Source organism: Panthera onca, chromosome B1, assembly GCF_046562875.1.
Source record: "Panthera onca isolate mPanOnc1 chromosome B1, mPanOnc1 haplotype 2, whole genome shotgun sequence".
In the NCBI taxonomy this organism is placed as follows: Eukaryota; Metazoa; Chordata; class Mammalia; order Carnivora; family Felidae; genus Panthera; species Panthera onca.
This window is the reverse complement of record NC_138342.1, coordinates 162,179,980-162,203,276: the sequence shown is the minus strand read 5'-3', so window position 1 is coordinate 162,203,276 and position 23,297 is coordinate 162,179,980. Positions and strand designations below refer to the sequence as shown.

Here is a 23,297-nt window from a genome sequence, read left to right as displayed (position 1 = left end):
GTCAGTTTGGACTTCCTCTCCATCTGTCCCCTTCAAGGAAATTACCGTATTTAAAGCCTCTACTGCCTGTCTTGAGTGTGTGTTCCACTGGGAGCTAACTCTTGGTTGTGCACTTACCTTTTCAAATTTCTCCTTTAAGAATACATTTTGGGGGTGCCTGAGAGGCTCAGTCAGCTAATCATCCAACTCTTGATTTTGACTCAGGTCATGATATCACGGTTCATGAGACTGAGCCCCACATCAGGCTGTGTACTGACAGCATGGAGCCTGCTTGAGATTCTCTCTCCCTCTCTCTCTCTGCCCCTTGTGCTGTCTCTGTGTCTCTCCCAACAACAGACCATCAAATTCCTTATCAGACTTTCTATGTCCTAACATCCAGATCTACATGGCCATGAACTATTGGTTGTCTTATTTTTTTGCCCTTGGTTTGCAGGGAATTTTGTCTATCTTTTGCCATAGTGTTTACTTGGGGTACTTTATATCCCAGTTACTGAATAGGTTTTTAGAGATTATTCCTGGGACAGAAGAGGCAATTCAGTTGTCTCTGAACTGATTATTTGATTTGCTTGCCTATTTCATCATCTGGGCACTCTTAGTCTTTATTAGAAACCTAGGCTGGAGTCACAGTGAAGCAAAAGGAAGTGGTGGCTTGCCCCACTGGGTTTCAAGGACATCTAAATAGGAATTTATCTTGGGTAGGCCACTGTTTTATTATAGCTATACAGACTATTAAAAACATGACAACAGACCCAAAGTGGAGTCACTTTGGCTAATTCCCATGCTACCACACCAAGACTTCATTACAGTTTTGTCTTGGCTCTCACAGAAATAGAATCCTCAGTCTATCAGGAATCACCTTATCAGCACAAGTTATTTGCCTGATAGACCCCTGCTATCCCCTAAAGGAACGGAAATTTGCAATAATAAACATGCTTTTCTGCCAGTATAATTACCTTGTTCCTACTCCCTTCTGCCTATAAAAGTCTTTCATTCTGTATACAAATGGAATCTCCTCAAATCTTTCTTTTGCTAGATTGAATGCTGCCCAGTTTGAATGGAATTTTGCTAAGAATTTATCTTAAAAATTTTAATGTGTCTCAATTTATCTTTTAACAGGACCTACTGCAGTAAGCTACAATAAGTCTTTACATTCTTTCCCTCCATCTTCATATCATTAACTAGAGTGGTCACTGATCAGTGGTGCTTAGAGCATGAAGTTGATTCTTAAGTGACCAAATGACTTCCTAGCCTTCAAATCTGGAAAAGCCTGCATTGATCCCTAAAGTGTTAGTCAGATGATCCTAGTTTTTAGGATTTCATTAGGCTTTTGACTAAATATATCTCTAATTTCTTCCCTCTAATACATTGTAAGAATATATCTCAGTAAATTATAGAGTGACTAACTGTTCTTGCTCACCAGGGATTTTTCTGTCTATAGTAATGGCCACCAACAAAAGAAAAGTAGTTTTATTTTCTTGATATAGTGTAGGTGAGTGAATACAACCACAATAATCTTTCCTTGGTATTACAAGACCACCAACCTCCACTGATGGAACTCATCAGGAATCTCAACAATGGTGGTCAAAGACCATTTGTACCCATTATCAATGAAGACTTCAGCAACCAAGTCAGCTCCAAACCTGGACAGATGATCCTTAGAACCCATCTGTCTTTGTATTCATAAAAGCATTGTGACTTTGTCTTTCATTTCAGCACAAGGACTTAGGATGTGTCTAGGTAGTGCTCATTATATTTGTTTATATTGTTTTCCTTCTGGTTTACTGAGTTTTGTTTTTTAATTCTACTTATGTTATATTTAATTAGATGTGGATAAAAGAAATATTAGGACATTGACATTACCACCACTGACTTGGAGGAGTCTAAGTCAATCCCATTAGTATCTGAAACTTCTAATTCTCTCACATTATTTTTGCCCACTACTGAACTTCACATAAGTGAAATAATAGAGTATGGATCCTTTTTAATTCTAGATTTTTTGCCTATAATTTTGATATTCAACTGCATGATTAAATGTATCTGTAGTTCATTGGTATTTACTGTGGAGTAGTATTTCTTTGTATGAATATGACATAGTTTGTGGATTCATGCAATTTTTCTAATTTATTTTGAGTGGGGAGAGGGGCAACGAGAGAGGGAGAAAGATCTCAAGCAGGCTCTGCACTGTCAGTGCAGAGTCCAAAGCGGGGCTTAAACGCACAAACTGTGAGATTGTGACCCGAGCCAAAACCAAGAGTCAGACTTTCAACTGATTGAGCCACCCAGGCACCCCGATTCATGCAATTATTAATGATCTCTTAGGTTGTTTTTGTTTTTGAGTATTCTGAAAAATGCTTCTAAAGAATATTCATGTCTTTTTTAGACATAAGTTTTCACATATCTTGGGTAAATTTCTAGGAATAGAATTATTGGGTCACATGTTAATTATACTATTAAATGTGTAAAAAGGCATCAAACTGCATTTTAAAGTTCTTACAGTATTTTACATTTCAACCATCTATGTATGAGAGTGGCAGTTGTTCCTTATTCTTACCAACTTTTGTTACTTCCAGTCTTATATTTTAGTCATTTTAAGGTGTGCTGGTATTTCATTGCAGTTTTAATTTTATCTTCCTGATGACTAATTTGTATTGGACTGTGTCTTATATGATTATGAGACATTCAAATGTCTCTCTTTTGAATGTTCACATATTTTACATATTTTAATGTTTGTTTTTTTATCATGTATAAAAATTATTAATATAAACTACATGCAAATATTTTGCCAGATTATCTCCCCAGTATGTGGCTTGGTTCTGTATTTTGTTTCCTATCTGACCCAAAGTTGTTAAGCTTTCTCATAAGTGTTGTAGAAGTTTATTGATTTTAGCTTTTATGTATATGCCTATGATCCATTTTGAGTAATTTTTGTAAGTTAAGTATTAGGGCATATTTTTCTCTCTCTGTATATATCTAATTGCTCTAACCCCATTTATTGGGAAACGATCTTCTCTTCCCATGGAATTACCATGGTACCTTTATTGAAAAACAGTTCATCACCTACTTTGTGTTCCATCGATCCATATATCTCCCCTTAAACTAATCAGCTATTCTTACCCTAATTCACAAAATCAGGTAAATTGTGTCTTCATATTTTATACTTTTTTCTGAATATGGATTTGGTGATTTTAGGTTTTTGCATTTCTATGTGAAATTTGGAATCAAATTTTCCATTTTTACCACACCCCCTAAAAAATAAAAAAAAAACATTGCAGAAATTTTGATTGGGGTTTTTTGAATCTATACATGAATTTGTGGGGAACAGCCATATTCATGATGTGATTTTCAAACCATGAACCTGGTATATTGTTCCATTTATTTAGATGTCTCTAAATTAAAGTGTAAATATCTCATATTTCTGAATGTTATTAATTGTGTACATTTTAAAAATCTCTATTTCCAGTGCCCTTCACAGGCACATAGACATAGAATTAAATCATGGAAGTTGTTGATTCCTCCAATAACCAGCTTAGCATTACTTTGAATGACTGATTCATGTTTTGGAAAATTACTGCAAAATGTTTAAATCAAAATTGTCAAATAATCCCAGTGAACGTATGAAAAAGAGTATACTTTTGGAGTTTATTCCAGAAATAGAGAAGCATTTCAATACTTTTCAACATATGTCAAAATTAATAAAGAGATAAAAAATTATGATATTAAGTACTGAAGAGACATTTGATAAAAATTGGGAAAACTAGGAGTTAAAAAAGTCCTTTTGATTTCTCTAAATTATCAATTGCAAACCACAGTTACCTATTTTAAAAAGGTCTCACATTCAGTCCCATAATGGGATTCCATTTTAAAAAAGTGTTTTTTTTTTAATGTTTATTTATTTTCGAAGGAGAGGGAGGGACGGAGCATGAGCAAGGGAAGAGCAGAGAGAAAGGGAGACAGAATCTGAAGCAGGCTCCAGGCTCTGAGCTGTCAGCACAGAGTCTGATGTGGGGCTCGAACTCACAAACTGTGAGATCATGACCTGAGCTGAAGTTGGACACTTAACCAGCTGAGCCACCCGGGTGTCCCATGGGATTCCATTTTTAAACTACAGTTCATTGAACATTTATTTGTAAGCCCAGGAAGAGTTAAGATGGTGGAGTAGTAAGAGGACCCTAGAACATAGCTAGATCAATTCCAAATCATTTTGAAGACCTAGGATATCAATCTGAGGATTAAGAGAACAATTTGCACAATTAGAGGGGGAGACGTGACAAATACAAGGGGCAGATACATGAATTGGGGAAAAGAAAAGCCACAGTGCCACAGAGGGGAGGGAGCCTTTTTTGTAGAGAGAAGACAGTGAAGGAGAAAGGGGGAGAAAGAGCAGCATGTTGGGTTCATGCAAGAAAAACACTCCTCTAAAACCATTGACCGGGAAGTCAAGAGGAACTGACTATTGTAAGTTTTTGCAAACAGTGAAGCTCAAATTCTGAGGTTTTAGAAATCCCTGCCATTCACCAGAGTGGAGATGGGCAGGCAGTGGTGCTCCTGGGGAGGAGGGCAGAGGCCTGGGAGTGGAATGTGGACAGCACTGTGTGGGCATCCCCTGGGTCACACTGGGAGAGAATGTTCTCCTTCCTGGAGTACATTTGGAAGAGGGTATATTGCATCTCCAAGGACAAAAGACATAGCGGGTACATTGAGCAGCTGTTCAACAGCAAGGGACAGAGGTGCATGCAGAGGGCAGGAAAACTGGTTGCACCTTGTTGCTGTGCTTTACCATAAATTCCAGGTACCTGTGCGGTGGTGAAACTGCACAGGCGCCAAGTGCAGCACTGTGAGGCTCTCCTCTGGAGGAGGGGAGTGGGTTCACACTTCCGGATCCTTTAAGATTTGGAGTTTTGAATCCCAGCTGTGTGCCAGAGATAAAACACAGTAGAATTGTGGCACCAGGTATGAGGGCAGGGATCTGATGGAAACCTGGGACACAGGAAGGGGGATTGTTCACTTCCCTGTGAGGGCTCCCGTCTGGGGATAAGAAAGCAGGGCGACACCATCTTCCCCACTTGGACTTCAGTGAGCCACACAGTGCCCCTGGTATAGGCTGGAACCTCTTGTACCAAACCCTGCATCCTGCACCCTGCACCCTGCAGGGGAATCTTTACTAAGGAAGATCTGACTGTGACCCAAAGTAGGGCCTCTCCCCCAGAGGAACAACACAGGGACCCCTTATGCAGCAAGACTACTTACTGATCATAGAGTGCTCCAAAGCATCAGATTCAGTTTTGCTGGAAATATGACTAACCTTGCTTCTTTTCTTTTTCTTTGTTTTCTTTTGCAATCAGTCTAATAGTTTTTGGTTCATTCGTTTATTTTCATCTCCTTTTCTTCCTTTCTTTCGTTCTTTCTCTCTCTTTTTTTTTTTTTTTTTTGGAATCAGGTTTATAGTTCTTTTTTATCACTTTTTTTGGCTCTTTTTCCTTTTCTCTCTCTCTCTCTCTCTCTCTCTCTCTCTCTCTCTCTTTTTTGGAAGGGGGAATCAGGCTTTTTTAAAATTAGGCTTATTTTGGGGCGCCTGGGTGGCTCAGTCAGTTGAGCAACCGACTTCAGCTCAGGTCATGATCTTGCAGTTCGTGGGTTCAAGCCCCTCGTCGGGCTCTGTGCTGATGGCTCCGAGCCTGGAGCTTGCCTTGGATTCTGTGTCTCCCTTTCTCTGCCCCTTCCCTGCTCATGCTCTGTCTTTCTCTGTCTCTCAAAAATGAATAAAGTTAAAAACCTTAAAACAAAAAATTAGGCTTATTTTACCAAACAAATCAAAGCACACCTGGGTAACGGTCCGAACGCTCCCCAGTGCAAGCAAGGAGGAACTCTGCATAGGACTGACGTGTGGGAAAGACCAGCCAAAACACAACACAGTGCACACAGCATACACCAGAAACACTTCCTGAAGCTCCAGGCCATGGACAGTGTATGACCTCTTCATATAGCATTACTCTCAGGAACAGGAAACACAAGTTCTCATAACTTGCAAAAGACAGAAACCTAGGCAAAAATGGCAAGATGGAGGAATACTCCCCAAAAGAAAGATCAAGAAGAAATCACAGCCAGGGATTTGCTCAAAACACATATAAGCAATATATATGACAAGAATTTAGAACAAAAGTCTTAAGAATACTAGCTGGTCTTGAAAAAAGCATAGAAGACACCAGAGACATCCTTGCTTCAGAGATAAAAGGCTGAAAAACTAGTCAGGCTGCAATAAAAATGCTATAAGTGGGATGCAAAACCAACTTGAGTTAATCACAACGGGGAGAAGCAGAGGAAGGAATAGGTTATATAGAAGATAAAATTATGGAAACTAATGAAGCTGAAAAGAGGAAGGGAAGAAAACATCACACATACAGGCTTAGGGAACTCAGCTATTCCATAAAGTGCAATAATATCCATATCATAGCAACCCAGAAGAAGAGTGGGAAAAGGGGGAAGGAGGTTTATTTGAACAAATTATACTGAGAACTTTCCTAATCTGGGGAAGGAACAGGTATTCAAGTCCAAGAGGCACAGCAAACTCCCCTCAAAATCAACAAAATCAAGTCAGCACCAAGACATACCTTAGTGAAACTTGCAAAGATAGAGAATTCTGTAAACAGTTAGGGACAAAGGTCCTTAAACTACAAAGTTAGACACATAACGTTAGCAGCAGACCTGTCCACAGAAACTTGGCAGGCCAGAAGAAAGTTTCATGACATATTCAACATGCTTAATGGTAAATATTGCAGCCAAGAATACTTTATTCAGCAAGGCTCTCATTCAAAATAGAAGGAGAGATAAAGAGTTTTCAAGACAAGCAAAAACTAAAGGAGTTCGTGAACACTAAACCAGCTCCACAAGAAATATTAAATGGGACCCTTTGGGAGAGAAAGAAATACCAAAATCACCAAAAATAGAAATGAACAATCTACATGAACAGCAACTTTACAGGTAATAAATGACACTAAATTCATATCTATCAATAGTTACTCTGACTGTAAAAGAACTAAGAGCTCCATGAAAGAAATTGAAGAAGACACAAAGAAATGAAAAAATAATCTATACTCATGGATTGGAAGAACAAATATTGTTAAAATATATTTAATACCCAAAGCAGTCTACACATTCAATTGAATTCCTATCAAAATACCACCGGCATTTTTCACAGAGCTAGAAAAAGCAATTCTAAAATTTGTATGGAACCACAAAAGACCCTGAATAGCCAAAGTAATGTTGAAAAAGAAAACCAAACTGGAGGCATCACAATTTTGGACTTCAAGCTACATTACAAAGCTGCAGTCATCATGACAGTATGGTACTGGCACAGAAACAGTCACAAAGATCAATGGAACAGAATAGGAAACCTAGAAATGGACCAACAAATGTATAGACAATTAATCTTCAACAAAGGAAGAAAGCCTATCCAATGGATAAAAGACAGTCTCTTCAACAAATGGTGTTGGGAAAACTGTATGGTGACATGCAGAAAAATGAAATTGGACCATTTTTTTACACCATATACAAAACTAAATTCAAAATGGATGAAACACCTAAATGTGAGACAGAAAACCACTAAATCCTAGAGGAGAACACAAGTAGCAACATCTTTGACCTTGGTGCAGCAACTTCTTACTAGACATGTCTCCAGAGGCAAGGGAAACAAAAGCAAACCTGAGCTATTGTGACTTCATCAAGGTAAAAAGCTTCTGCACAGTAAAGGAAACAACAAAACTAAAAGGCCCCATATGGAATGGGAGAAGATATTTTCAGATGACATATCAGATAGACGGTTAGTATCCAAAATCTAAAACCAAATTATCAAAGTCAACGCCCCAAAATACAAACTTAACACCCAAATAATCCAGTTAAAAATGAGCAGAAGGCATGAAGAGACATTTTTTCCAAAGAAGGCATAAAGATGGTTATCAGACACATGGAAAGATGATCAACATCACTCATCATCAGGGAAATACAAATCAAAACCATGATGAGATATCACCTCACACCTATAAGAATGGCTAAAATAAACAACACAGGAAAACAAAAGATGTTGGTAAGGATGCAAAGAAAGGGGAACCCTCTTACAGTGTTGGTGGGAATGCAAACTGGTGCGGCCACTCTGGAAAACAGTTTTGAGGTTCTCAAAAAGTTAAAAATAGAACTACCCTAAAATCCAGCAATTGCACTACTAGGTATTTATCCAAAGGATACAAAAGTACTGATTTGAAGGGGCTCATGCATCCCTATGTTTATAGCAGCACTATCAAGAATAGCCAAATTATGGAAAGATCCCAAACGTCCATGGACTGATGAATGGATAAAGAAGATGTGGTGTATATATACACAATGTAATATTATTCAGCCATCAAGAAGAATATAATCTTGCCATTTTGAAGATGTGGATAAAATCACTGTATTATGCTAAGCAAAATAAGTCAGAGAAAGACAAATACCATATGGTTGCACTCATATATGGAATTTAAGAAACAAAACAGATGAACATGGGAATGTAAGGAAAAATAAAACATGATAAAAACTTAGAGGGAGGCAAGCCATAGAGACTTTTAACTGTAGAGAACAAACTGAGGGTTGCTGGAGGGGAGGTCGGTGGGGAAATGTGATAAATGGGTGATAGGTATTAAAGAGGGAAGTTTTCATGATGAGCACTGGGTGTTATATGTAAGTGATGAATCACTAAAAAATCTCCTGAAACCAAAATTGCATTATATCTTAAGTAACTTGAATTTAAATAAAATCTTGGAAGAAAAACACATTTCTAAGCCCCGAATTTAGTGTAGCTTTCAATTGTAAATCGAGTATTTTCAAAACATATTCTTCACTGTAGACTCTCTTTGATTCTAGCCTTTGGAGGTTTTCCCTTTTCATGTCATTGATTTTAGGGTTTTTTTCCCCTGCAATATTAATAGCTAATGTGTTCCATTTTCTGTCTTTACTAAATAATCTTGATAATATTTTATGAAAATATTTATATTATGAAGCATAATACATTTTTTTATTAATGAAACATGAAAATGTAAAAATGTCTTCTGTAAATATTAAAACATGTGTATAATAATAAAATTTATTTTTTTAATTTATTTTTGAGAGAGAGAGAGAGAGAGAGACAGAGACAGAGACAGAGGGCAAGCGGGGGAGGGGTAGAGAGGGAGACATAGAATCTGAAGCAGGCTCCAGGCTCTGAGCTGTCAGCACAGAGCCCATTGCAGGGCTCAAACTTGTGCAAGATCATGATCTGAGCCAAAGTTGGATGCTTAAATGACTGAGCCACCCAGGCACCCCTATAATAATAAAATTTTTAAATACACTTTAGTTATATGCAGTTAGTATAATTGAAGACATTGACATTATATATGATTTTATATAGGATAGTATATGATAATCCAGGGATTACAAAAGATCAGGACTAAATTATTATTCTATAAAAGCAACTGATAAATTGAACCTCTGTTTTGAGAAAAAGATACATCATTATAGCTTCTTTCACAATATACTATTCAAACCATTCAACATAAAAATAAATACATAATACATATAATGCAAATATTTTACAAAACCTCACATATTTACTGGGGTTAGGGTGAAAGAAAGTTTTATCTATAAATTCAAGAACCACACAAAAAAGATGATAGTTATCAGATATCATGAGTCTATCATTTCACAATATCGTATTATCAAAAAATTACCCAGAATAACCCCAAAAGTGCCAAAACCAAAATCAGGTCAATGACAAATTGTAAAACATAGTAAAGATAAATCAGTAGCCAGGGTTAAGATAATTAACGTAAAAGTGCATACAAATAAAGGAAATAAAGACAAGAATACCTTAACATAAATGTACATGCAGAAATATAAAATAAACCAGAAGATGTATATATATATATATATATATATATATATATATATATATATATATATAATTTTCAGCATACTTGTAATAAAAATAACAAAACTCAAACAGATGTAAACACTTAGTATTTTTGCCTATCACTTTACTAATTTTTAAATATTACTAACAGTCTTGTGAAGCATTACTCTTGCACTTAAAAGATAAGTGTGTACAAAGAAGAAAATGAGTATGTTATAAACAGGCTTTAATATTTTTGTACTCTATAGCCTAATAACTTCTAGAATTAATCTTTAATATAAAATCTTAGAGCTAAAAAATAATAACAAAATTTTCATTGAAATATCCTTTAGTACAATAACCTGTTAGCTGTGCCTGGGTGGCTCTGTGGGTTGAGCGTCCAACTCTTGATTTCAACTCAGGTCATGATTTGAGGGTTGTGGGATTGAGCACGATGTTGGGCTTCACACTAAGCATGAAGCCTGCTTAAGATTCTCTCTCTCTCTCTCTCTCTCTCTCTCTCTCTCTCTCTCTCTCAAAGTACTTTTAGATTTACAGTGTTATATTTATGAACACAAATAAGATTGACAGAAATTGCATTTGGGATGCTTAGGTGGCTCAGTTATTAAGTATACAGCTTGATTTCAGCTCAGGTCATGGTCTCATGGTTGTGAGATCAAGCCTTGGATTAGGCTCTGCATTGAGCATGAGCTCACTTGGGATTCTCTCTCTCTCTCTCTCTCTCTCTCTCTTTCTCTCTCTCTCTCTCTTCCCTCCTCCTTCCCTCAAATAAATAAACGTTAAAAAAAGAAATTTAATTACATTTCTAACAGTTCAGTTTCTTGAGCATGGAACCATAAATAATTTCATTCTTTTTCCTGTACTGGAAATATATTAACTTTAAAAGAAGTGGTGTTAAAAATAAGTACAGAAGTAAAAATCATACTGTGATTGTAATTAACTAAGAGATATGCTATAGTATATTTTGACAATAAATGAAATGATTTCTTTAATTGAAAATTCCTATTATTTAACCTGACTGTATTTACTTTTAGCCATGCAAATTTGAAAAATGCTGTGATACTGAACACTGTACTCTGATTGAACCTGCAGAGTGTGGCACTGGGCCATGCTGTGATAAAAATACTTGTCTGGTAAGCTTTCAAAATATTATGGTACATTCTTTCATGATTTTTTTCTGTGCTTGTGCATTCACTTTTTTTTTTATTTTATTTTTTTACACAACTTTCAAATACTGTGTGTAACTTTAGGTACCTGATTCATACACAGTTGACTTCAGAATTCAGAAGCTATCCTTAGATTTTTTTTTCAACCTTCCTTCTTATGTTTGCCTTCACTGTATTGTTTCAATCTCTACTGAATCCATCCAATTATTCAATACCAATTTCAAATTATTTGGATGCTAATGACTCCTTTTGGTCATATCTGAGGTCATACCTGAATGTAGATCCTCATGACCGAAGAACTTATGACGAAATTAAAAATAAGCCACCCAACACAGTTCATGTACAGTGTTTGAATAAACAGACAACAATAATAATAAAAATCTCATTTTGAGAACAGCAGAAAAAGAGTCCATGTAGAATAGTCAGCAACATGTAGCATGTCTAATATTGAAGTTAGCTTTGTAGATACACCTGGATCCTGAAGTGGATTGAATCCTTGACTTTCCTTGGGAAGTTTCCCATTGAGTTTTCCTTTATAGTCACACCTGAAAGGAGACTGAGTAAGATTTGTCTTTTGGGGATTGCTTCATTGTAGCATCTCCTTTTTTGTGTCGCCTTTAGACGTCAACAACAATCATAAAAGCTGATTAATTAGAGATCTTGATTGCCAGATTTCAGATTTACAGGTTCTCCATCAATGAAATCTCTCCTAATATCATTCTACTTTGTTCTCTGTGTGTTCTTTTTCACTCTTCGTGCTAGTAATTAAAGTCACTGGTCACTTGTCTTCAAGGAGGCAAGCGTAGAGTTTCCACTATTTAGCAATAAACCTTGTTGCTCTTCCCTTCATCACAGCTCTCATCTTGTCCTTTGTCTCCAAATCAGAAGGATTAAGCAATAAGGTTTTTCTACATAGCCCATTGCCCTTTCCCTACATCCGAGAGGGAAGTTCTTTAAAAAGGGAATAATTCTTACTTTTGGTAGAGTTTTTAAAAAATTAAGGTGAAAATCATGTACGATAAAATTTACCATTTTCAGGGAAACAATTTAGTGATACTCAGTACATTCACAGTGTTATACAACTGCCACCTCTATCTAGTTCCAAAACAAGTTCCTCAGTCAAACAGGAGACTCCTGGAGCATTAAGCACTTGCTCTCCTTTCTTCCTTCCCCTCAGTCCTGGCAACCACCAATTTGTGTTCTGTCTGGAGTAACCTATTCTGGATATTTTATATAAGTTAGAAGCATAGAATATGTGATCTTTGTGTATGGATTTCTTCACTTAACATAGTGTTGAATGTTCATTCATCTTGTAACCTATGTATCAGTGCTCCTTTATATGGCTGAAAATATTCCATTGCATGAATATACCACAATTTGTTAACCTGTTCATTCATTGATGGACATTTGGGCTTTTTCTAATCTTGAGTTTTCAAGGAAATTCATAATTTGACTTTAAGTAGTTAAAACGTGGTAATAATAGAAGTGATAGATCTACACTTTTCTTACATAATTTTTTTACAGTTTTGGTTTATTACTTTACAAAAATAATTCTTTTTCTTTGTCTCACAGCTCTCTGTAAAGGGAACTATGTGTCGACAAAGCCAAGATCTGTGTGATTTTCCAGAATTTTGCAATGGAACATCTGAGTTTTGTGTACCTGATGTGATATCTGCTGATTTACAACCATGCAATAATAACACTGCCTATTGCTTTCAAGGAATATGCCAAGATACAGATAGACAGTGTGCAGAGTTATTTGGAAAATGTAATAGTATACTTTTTTTCTGAAGTTCATTTTTATTATTTTATTTTGTATTTTTCCCAGTATAGTTAGCACACAGAGTTATATTAGTTTCAGGTGTACAATACAGTGATTTAACAATTCCATACATTACTCAGTACTCATCATGGTAAGTGTACTCCTTAATCCCCATCACCTATTTCACCCATTCCCCCAACCACCTCCTCTGGTTGACTCTTGTTTGTTCTCTATGGTTAAGAGTCTGTTTCTTGGTTTGTATCCCTCTCCCTCTTCTTTTTTTCCTTTGCTCCTTTGTTTCGCTTCTTAAATTCCACATATGAGTGACATCATATGATATTTGTCTTTCTCTGACTGACTTACTTCACTTAGCATTATACTCTCTAGTTCCATCCGTGTCATTGTGAATGACAAAATTTCATTTTTTTTTTTTTATGGCTGAACAATCTTCCATTGTATATATACCACTTCTTTATCCATTTATCTATTGATTGGCATTTAGGCTGCTTCCATTATTTGGTTATTGTAAATAGTGTTGCTATAAACATAGAGGTGCATGCATTTCTTTGAATTAATGTTTTTGTACTTTTTGGGTAAAGACCTAGTAGTATGATTATTGGATTGTAGGATTGTTCTATTTTTAGCTTTTTGAGGAATCTCCACACTTTTTCAGAGTGGCTATAGCAGTTTGCATTCCCACCAACAGTGCAAGAAGGTTCCTTTTTCTCCACATCCTCATGAACACTTGTTTCTTGTGGTTTTGATTTTAGCCATTGTGACAGGTGTGAGGTGATAATTTCATTGTAGTGTTGATTTGCATTTCCCTGATGAGTGGTGATGGTAAGCACCTTTTCCTGTGTCTTTTTGACCATCTGTATGTCTTCTTTGGAAAAACGCCTGTTCATAGCTTCTTCCCATTTTTAATTGGATTATTTTCTTTTTGGATATTGTGTTTCAGTTTTTTAAATATATTTTGGGTACCAACCCTTTATTGAATATGTTGTTTGCAGATATCTTCTCCCATTCAGCAGGTTGCCTTTTAGTTTTGTTGATTGTTTCCTTCACTGTGGAGAAGCTTTTTTGGTTTTTTGTTTTTGCTTTGTTTTGTTTTGTTTTGTTTTGTTTTGTATTGCTTTGTTTTGTTTTTGATGTAGTCCCAATAGTTTATTTTCACTTTTATTTCCCTTGCCTCAGGAGACATATATACAAAAATGTTGCGATGGCCAATGCCAAGGAGGTTACTGGCTGTGTTCTCCTCAGTGATTTTTATGGTTTTAGGTGTCACATTTAGGTCTTTAATCCATTTTGAATTTATTTTTGTGTATGGTGTACAGAAGTGGTCCCCTTTCCTTTCCTTTCCTTTCCTTTCCTCTCCTTTCCTTTCCTTCCTTTCCTTTCTTTTATTTTCTTTTCCCTTTCCTTTCCTTTCCTTTCCTTTCTTTTCTTTTCTTTTCTTTCGTGTGTGTTGCTGTGCAGTTTTCCCAACACCATTTGTTGAAGGGACTGTCCTCTGTCCTTTCCCCATTGGATACTCTTCCCTGCTTTGTCAAAGATTAACCATTTGGTTGTGGGTTCATTCTGGGTTTTCTATTCTGTTATATTGATCTATGTGTCTGTTTTTGTGCCAGTATCATACTGTTTGATTACTTTGGCTCTGTAATATAACTTGAAGTCTGGAATTGTGACACCTTTAGTTTTTTTGTTTGTTTTGTTTTTGTTTTTGTTTTATTGCTTTGGTTATTGGATGTCTTTAGTGTTTCCATACAAATGTTAGGATTGTTTGATCTAGTTCTGTGGAAAATGTTGGTATTTTCATACAGATTGAAATAAGTGTGCAGATTGCTTTGGGTAGTATAGACAGCTTAACAATATTTATTTTTCCAACCCATAAACATGGGATGTCTTTCCATTTCTTTGTCACATCCTGAATCTGTTTCATCAGTGTTTGATAGTTTTCAGGGTACCAGGTCTTTCACTTATTTGATTAAGCTTATTCTTAGATATTTTATTGTTTTTGGTTCAATTATAAGTGGGTTGTTTTCTTAATTTCTCTTTCTGCCTCTTGATTATTAGTGTATAAGAAAGCAGTAGGTCTCTGTGTATAGTTTTGTATCCTGTGACTTTACTGAATTCATTTATCAGTTCTAGTAGTTTTTTGGTGGAATCTTCTGAGTTATCTATATATAGTACCTATATATAGTATCTATATATAGTATAATGTCATCTGCAAATAGTGAAAATTTTGCATCTTCCCTATCAGTTTTGATACCATTTATTTCTTTTTGTTTTTTTTCTGATTGCTGTGGCTAGGACTTTTATATAGTCTAAACCTACGTTGTTGAGTGTTTTTTTTTTAATGTTTATTATTTATTTTTGAGACAGAGAGAGACAGAGCGTGAGCAGGGGAGGGTCAGAGGAGACACAGAATCTGAAGCAGACTCCAGGCTCCGAGCTGTCAGCACAGAGCCTGATGCAGGACTCAAACTCACAAACTGTGAGATCATGACCTGAGCCAAAGTCAGATGCTTAGCTGACTGAGCCACCAAGGCACCCTGTTGAGTATTTTTATCATTAATGGATGTTGTACTTTGCCAAATGCTTTTTCTGCATCTTGAAACGATCATATGGTTCTTACCCCTTCTCTTCTTGATGTGATTCATCACATTGATTGATTTGTGAATGTTGAACCTCCTTTGTACCCCAGGAATAAATGCCACTTATTTTTGGTGAAATATAAATATATATTTTGGTGAATTTTTAAAAAATATATTGTTGGATTCAGGGGCGCCTGGGTGGCTCAGTCCATTAAGCGGCCGACTTCGGCTCAGGTCACTATCTCATGGTGGGTGAGTTTGAGCCCCGCGTCGGGCTCTGTGCTGACAGCTCAGAGCCTGGAGCCTGTTTCAGATTCTGTGTCTCCCTCTCTCTCTGACCCTCCCCCGTTCATGCTCTGTCTCTCTCTGTCTCAAAAATAAATAAACGTTAAAAAATTTTTTTTTAAAAATAAAAAAAAATATTGTTGGATTCAGATTGCTGGTATTTTGTTGAGGATGTTTGCTTTATGTTCATCTGAGATATTGTCCTATAATTCTCTTTTTTTGTGGTGTCTTTATCTGGTTTTGGTATCAGGGTGATGTTGGTCTCATAGAATGAATTGGGAAGTTTTCCTTCTTTCTATTTTTTGGAATAGTTTGTAAAGAATAGGTATTAACTTTTCTTTACATGTTTGGTAGTATTCTTCTGTGAAGCCATTTGGTCCTCAACTTTTGTTTGTTGGGAGATTTTTGTTTGTTTTGTTTTGTTTTTGTTTTTTTATACTGATTCAATTTCATTGCTGATAATAGATCTGTTCAAATATTCTGTTTCTTCCTGCTTCAGTTTTGGTAGGTTATATGTTTCTAAGAATTTATCCATTCCTTCTGGTTGTCCAATTTGTTGGGATATAACTTTTCATAATATTCTCTTGCAATCCTTTCTGTTTTCATTATTATTTCTCCTCCTTCATTTCTCTTCTTTCATTTCTGATCTTTTGGCAGGAGCGGGGGGGTGGGTCCTCTCTATTTTTTGATGAGTCTGGCTAGGGTTTTATACATTCTATTGATTTTTTTCAAAGAATCAGCTCCTGGTTTTATTGATTTGTTTTTTGTTTGTTTGTTTGTTTTTGTTTTTGTGTTTTAGTTTCTATATAATTTATTTCTGCTCTAATTTTATTATTTCCTTCTTTATGCTGGTTTGGGGTTTTGTTTGTTATTCTTTTTCTCTCTCTTTTGGTGCAAAGTAAGCTGTTTATTTGAGGTTTTTCTTGCTTCTTGAGGTAGCCTTGTATTGCTATAAACTTTCCTTTTAGAATTGATTTTTCTGCATCCCAGAGAGGGTTGTGTTTTCATTTTCATCTGTTTCCGTATGCTTTTTGATTTCTTGGTTGACCCATTCATTGTTTAGTAACATGTTATTTAACTTCCATGTATTTGTGGCCTTTCCAGATTTTTTTCTTGTGGTTGACTTCCAATTTCATAGCATTGTAGTCAGAGAAGATGCAGGGTCTGACTTTTATCTTCTTGAATTTCTTGAGGCTTGTTTTGTGGGCTAATGTATGACATATTGGGGAGAATGTCTTATGTGCACTTGAAAAGAATATGTATTCTGCTGTTTTAGTATGAATTGTTCTGAATATATCCATTAAATCCACCTGGTCCTGTGTGTTATTCAGTGTCAAAGCCACTGTTTCCTTGTTGTATTCCTGTTTGGATGATCTGTCCATTGATGTAAGTAAGGTATTAAATTTCTCTACTATTGTATTACTGTCAATTATTTTCAGCTATTATTTCTTCAAATAAATTTTCTGCTCCCGTTTCTCTCTCTCCTTCCAGGATGTGAATGTTTTATACTTGATGCAGTCACTAAGTTCCCTAAGAGTATTCTCAATTTGCATAATTATTTTTACTCCCATTTGTTCAGCGTGATTACTTTCCTGTACTCCATTTTGCAGGCTATGAATTCTTTCTTTTGTTTCATTTAGCCTGCTACTTATTCTATCGGGTATATTTTTAATTTCATTTATTTTGCTCTTCATCTCTGATTGGTTCTTTTTTATCTCCTTATTAAGAGTTTCACTGATATTCTCTACTCTTTTATCAAGTGCGGAGAGTATCTCTATAATTATTACTTTAAATTCTCTATCAGGCATGTTACTTATTTCTGTTTTGGTTAGGTCTTTTGCTGTGGTTTGGTCTTTCGTTTAGGACACATTTCTTTCATTTAGGACACATTCCTTTGTCTCCTCATTTTGTCTAACCCCGTGTTTGGTTCTCTGTGTTAGGTAAGTCAACTATGAATCTTGCTATTGAAGGTAATGGCCTTATGAAGAAGTAGTCCTTTAGTACCTTGCAGTACAGTGTCCCTTGTTCCCCAGGACCTGATGCTTCAGGGAATGTCTGCTACGTGTGCTACCTATGCCCTGCTTCTTTCTTCCTTCAGTACAGTTGTCTGCAGAGGATCTTTTTTTCTGTTGTGGGCAGTGTTTGGTCCATGGCTGGGTGCAGCACATTTTAACATGGTGTGAGCCGGTCTGCTTGAGAAAGAGACCTGCTACCACCAACACTACAGGAACTGAGGTCCCACAAAACATGTGGGTCAGTTGACTAGGTGTTGTTGGAGTTTTCACTGGTCTTCTGAGGGAGGGGGCCCACAGCACTGGGACTGAGGCAAGCATGACTGAGAAGGGCTGATCCACTGAAGCACAGGGGGTTTGGGCTTAGGTAGCAAATGGTGGCACCATTGCTGTTTCCTGCAGGTGGCCCTGTGTTTATGGTGGGGGCTGGGGGAGGAAAATGGCAACGTCTAGCTCCTTTGTTCCTGGAGGCATTTCCTCATGATCCTTGCCTTCCTAGACCATGCTCCAAGATGAATAAATCACTCTCCCTCCTGTCTGTCCCTGGCAGTTTTCAGACTGCTGCTTCCCTGTTGTATCTCTGCTGGCTGTTTGTCCTGCTGTCTAAGACTAGGGACTCAGCTTCCTAATGCCCTCTGGGTTCAACCAGAGCCTAGCCACTGAGTTTTAAAATTCTGGGTTTTACAAGGGATACAGGAGTACTGATGCATAGGGGCACTTGTACCCCAATGTTTATAGCAGCACTCTCAACAATAGCCCAATTATGGAAAGAGCCGAAATGTCCATCAACTGATGAATGGATAAAGAAATTGTGGTTTATATACACAATGGAGTACTACGTGGCAATGAGAAAGAATGAAATATGGCCCTTTGTAGCAACGTGGATGGAACAGGAGAGTGTTATGCTAAGTGAAATAAGCCATACAGAGAAAGACAGATACCATATGTTTTCACTCTTACGTGGATCCTGAGAAACTTAACAGAAACCCATGGGGGAGGTGAAGGAAAAAAAAAAAAAGAGAGGTTAGAGTGGGAGAGAGCCAAAGCATAAGAGACTGTTAAAAACTGAGAACAAGCTGAGGGTTGATGGGGGGTGGGAAGGAGGGGAGGGAGGGTGGGTGATGGGTATTGAGGAGGGCACCTTTTGGGATGAGCACTGGATGTTGTATGGAAACCAATTTGACAATAAATTTCATATATTGGAAATAAAAAATATATATATATTTGAAAAAATAATAAAATAAAATAAAATAAAATAAAGTTCTGGGTTTTAAGTCCTGCTGGTTGTAAGAATTCACAAAATTTGGCCCTCTTGCTTTCAAAACCAGATATCATGGGATTTGTCTTTCCTGTGTAGGCTCCTCAGTGGTTCATTTTCAAACTATATTTTTCTAAAGTCAGTAATCCATCCTGTAACCATGATAAAAGGTATTGTTTGTGTAAGTTCAAATTTGAAAATAAAATTACAAATCAAAACAACTTTGACCTATGCCAAAAGAATAAGATATTAGTCAAATTTCAGGTAGTTGATGGAAAATGAGTAGAATATTAGAATTATAGATAGGAGAGTAATGATGGTTTGATTTCTTAGTCATTGCTTCACTATGATAGCAATTTTCCTATTCTCAAGTGGGAGTTTTTCATGGTTCTTCTTGTGTAGCCAGTAGATGATACCAAAAATTTATAGTACCTGACACTGACTGAGCATTGCTGTTGTCTAGATGTCTCTATATTAATTTACCACACTTTTAGCTTTTAATGTTTTAAAGATGAGTAATTGGAACTTTATTTATATTTTCAGTTGCAAAGGGTTCTACTTCTCTATGTACACAAGAAGTGAATCTTCAGGAAGATGATTTTGGAAACTGTGGACGAAAGTATTGTAATTTTAAGCGTGTATTTAGAAAATTATAAATTTTCCAATTTTGTGTGTTTGTACTGCAAAGAGTTGCTTAATGCAAATGAGAGGTGAATGTATTATATACAGATAAATATTTATGTTGCACTTCTTAAGATTGTTTATATTCTGAATAGCTTGGTGCTATGATCTAGTAACATTTTCAATTACCCTCATATTTGAACTATTATTTCCCTAATATTTTTTGTCCTTAAGTGACATATGGATAATTGTTTCTTCCTTATATTGCCAGGGATATCCTTTGTGGAAAGATAGTTTGTCATTGGACACGTTTAGAAGTAATACCATTTAAAAAATTTGATGTTCAATATACTTACATGGAAGGCCATGTGTGTATCTCCGCATATTTAAGAATACCAACAGCACATGTAACAGATGATATTACGTATACAGCGAATGGCACTATGTGTGGTCCAAATATGGTAAATAAAAATTTGACTTGATTATATATACGGTGTGTGGATGTCTGTGTGTGTGTGTGTGTGAGTGCACATGTGCACACACATGAGAGAGAGAGACAAAGACCTTAACTTTTTTTTACAATTAATATTACAAATTTTGGTTCCTACATAATGATCTTAAGATTTAAAGTTTAAGATTTCTATTGGTCAAAGGAGCACTTGCTTCACTATCATTTTTTTTATTATAAATTTTGCTATAGATATTAGAACTTATTTTCTCACACTGCAGAATATTAGCCTCTTCATTAGGCCAGGATCTGGTCTGCAAAAATTTATATAAATAACAAAAAAGAATCAAATAATACACCAAAGAGTAGGTTAAAACAACCTGAATAATAAGAAAAACAAAGAAAGCAAAAAAAGCAAAGCATTTAGTACTGCTATAATTGACAAGAATAATTGATTTGGTTGTAATGAAAGTAAAACAGGTATTTGCTCATTAGCCAACTTCCCTAATTCTTCTTCCAAAAGCATAATACTTATTAAAAATTTGGCCCTTTCACAAGACATAATAATAAAATGGATCTCAAGCTTTGCTTTTATTTTTCTTAAACAGCTTAAGAAACAATAAATGATTTGTGTGTGTCCTTTGTACCATTGAAATATTCGTTAACTAAGGTAAAACATTACTCAAGTATCTCATGTTGAAATTTAGATACTTAACATTGAGATGAAATATTTTAAGAAATGAAAAATTGAGGAAAATGGAAATGAATATTAAATTTATGTCAAAATTAGAAAACTTATTCTTACATAAAAATAATAAAATAATTACAAATGAACACACTGGTGCTGACTACCTTATAAAGTAACATGTCATCCCTTTAAAGATCACTTAAGACAAACTGACAAAATGTTTACTATAAAAGTGAGAGATTAAGTACATAAATTTATCAGCTAATTTAATCATTAATTGATTGGAAAAATCATTCTAGTGGCATAAAGGTGGTATAATACACAAAAATAATTTGGTCTTTTTCCCTGATTTTCTGGTACAAGAGCTCCTAAACCCCTTGAATTTCCCTAGTGATAATGAATGCTTTTTGTTAATCGTAAAGAGCTTCTTCCAATCAAACTGAATTTATGCTAATGAAGTGACAGGATGGGGTCTCTAGATAGCTGTATGATGGAGCTGATAACCAATAAGACCAAGAGATTAGAGGGTTGGAACTTTTAGCCTCATCACAACCTTCGGGAAGGGAAGTGGTGTAACTGGAGACTGAACACTGTAAAAACTTTTGAACAGTGAGATTCGGTGTGCTTCTAGCTTGGTGAAGTAAATAAAGTAAATGAACATCCAGTTATTGTTTTTTCTAATCAGTTAGGAGTTGAAAATAATAATTGATGATGGGAAGCATAACTTATCATCCTAAAACAAGTATAAATTAGCATATACTATCCAGAAAGTGATTTAGAAATGTGTATAATGTCAAAATATATTATTACACATTTTTATTGGTTTTTAAAAATTATTTGTTACTATTTTTAATTGACATATAATTGAAATATAACATTAACTTAGTTTCAAATGTACAACATAGTGGTTCAATATTTATACATATTGTGAAATGACCACCAAAAGAAATCTGGTTAACATCCATTACTGTACATAGTTATGAAATTTTTTTTATCGTGATGAGAACTTTCAAGACTTACTCTATTAGCAAGTTTCAAATATGCAATACAGTGTTATTAATTGCAGTCACCATAGTATTGTAACCTCCATGACTTATTTATTTACAAACTGTAATTTTGACCCTGTTTGTAATTTTTGACCCTGTTCACCCATTTTACCCACTTTCCCCAGCTCTCACCATTGGCAGCCACCAATCCATTCCTTGCATCAAAGAGCTTGGGTTTTGTTGTTTTTGTTGTTTAAATTACACATACACATAAGGTCACACAGTATTTGTCTTTCTCTGTCTGACTTATATCAATCAGCTAATGTTCTCAAGTTCCGTTCAAGTTGTCACAAATGGCAAGATTTAATTCCTTTTTATGGATGAATAATATTCCTTTGTGTATATTTGCTACATTTCCTTTATCCATTCATTCATCAGTGAACATTTAGATTGCTTACATATCTTAGCTAATCTAAATAATGCTGCAGTGAACATGAAGGTACACATATATTTTTGAGTTACATGTTTTAATTTACTTTGATAAATACTCAGAAGTGGAATTGCTGGATCATGTGATGTTTCTATTTTTAATTTTTGTAACAACATCCATAATATTTTCCATAGTGGCTGCAATGGTTTACATTTCCACCAATAATGCACCAGGGTTCCATTTTCTCTACATCTTTGCAAACATTTTCTATTGCTTTTTGTCATGATAAAAGCCATTCTAAGATCCTAGGAGAATAAGAGAAAGATTTTAAGGATGGAAAAGTATTTCAGGGAGTAATGCTTGGAATGTTTCCAAATTTGGCAAAAGGTGTAAACACACAGATGCAAAAAATTGAAAGAACATCATGTAGGATGAAGCCAGTGAGATCCACAGTAGGATATAGCATAATCAAACTGACAATTAAAGACCAAGAAAAAGAATCTTAAAAGTAGTGATAGTGAAATTACATGTACAGGAAAAAATACAATTTTTTGTATTACAAATGATTACAATGATAACAATTGAAATAAAACAGTATAGGAATAAGACATGCAAATACCACAGAAGCTTGCTATGCTGGTTTGTTCCAACCAGCTTGTATGTAAAGCTTTTAAGCTTTACAGATCAATTCACTCATCTCTCCAGCAGTGATTCTTTGCCTGGGAAGTCTGATCATAAGCCTGTGCCCAACTGGCTAATGTCCCCATGGAGGGAAAACAAAGAAAGGAATGAGGGAGGAGGGGGAGGGGAAGGGAAGGGAAGGGAAGGGAAGGGAAGGGAAGGGAAGGGAAGGGCAGGGCAGAAGGAAGACTGATTTTTCCTACTTGGTTCAGTAGAAGCTGGCATGACTTTTTACTCCCACACCATTTTTAACTCAAAAACAAAAACAAAAAAACCCAAAAAACGAATCGGCAGCCTTCTCCATGTGACAAGGCTTTGTCACATGGCAGCCTTCATTTCAGAAACTGGCTTTTAGGCCATGATACTTCCAGTAGTTTATTATTTTTTTTATTTAAAAAATTTTTACATTTATATCTTTATTTTGAGAGAGAGAGAGAGAGAGGGAGAGAGAGA

General features: G+C 35.7%; 1 protein-coding gene across 1 annotated transcript in view; it reads left to right on the top strand.

The window, feature by feature from the left end:
* LOC132692929 (A disintegrin and metallopeptidase domain 3-like) overlaps positions 1 to 23,297 on the top strand; it is a 114,795-nt gene that overhangs the window by 70,479 nt on the left and 21,019 nt on the right. Inside the window, exons 14-17 of the mRNA XM_060655776.3 lie at positions 10,948 to 11,046; positions 12,652 to 12,847; positions 19,534 to 19,624; positions 19,883 to 20,072. Coding sequence (XP_060511759.3) covers positions 10,948 to 11,046; positions 12,652 to 12,847; positions 19,534 to 19,624; positions 19,883 to 20,072 — 576 coding nt within the window. The remainder of the gene's footprint in view (positions 1 to 10,947; positions 11,047 to 12,651; positions 12,848 to 19,533; positions 19,625 to 19,882; positions 20,073 to 23,297) is intronic.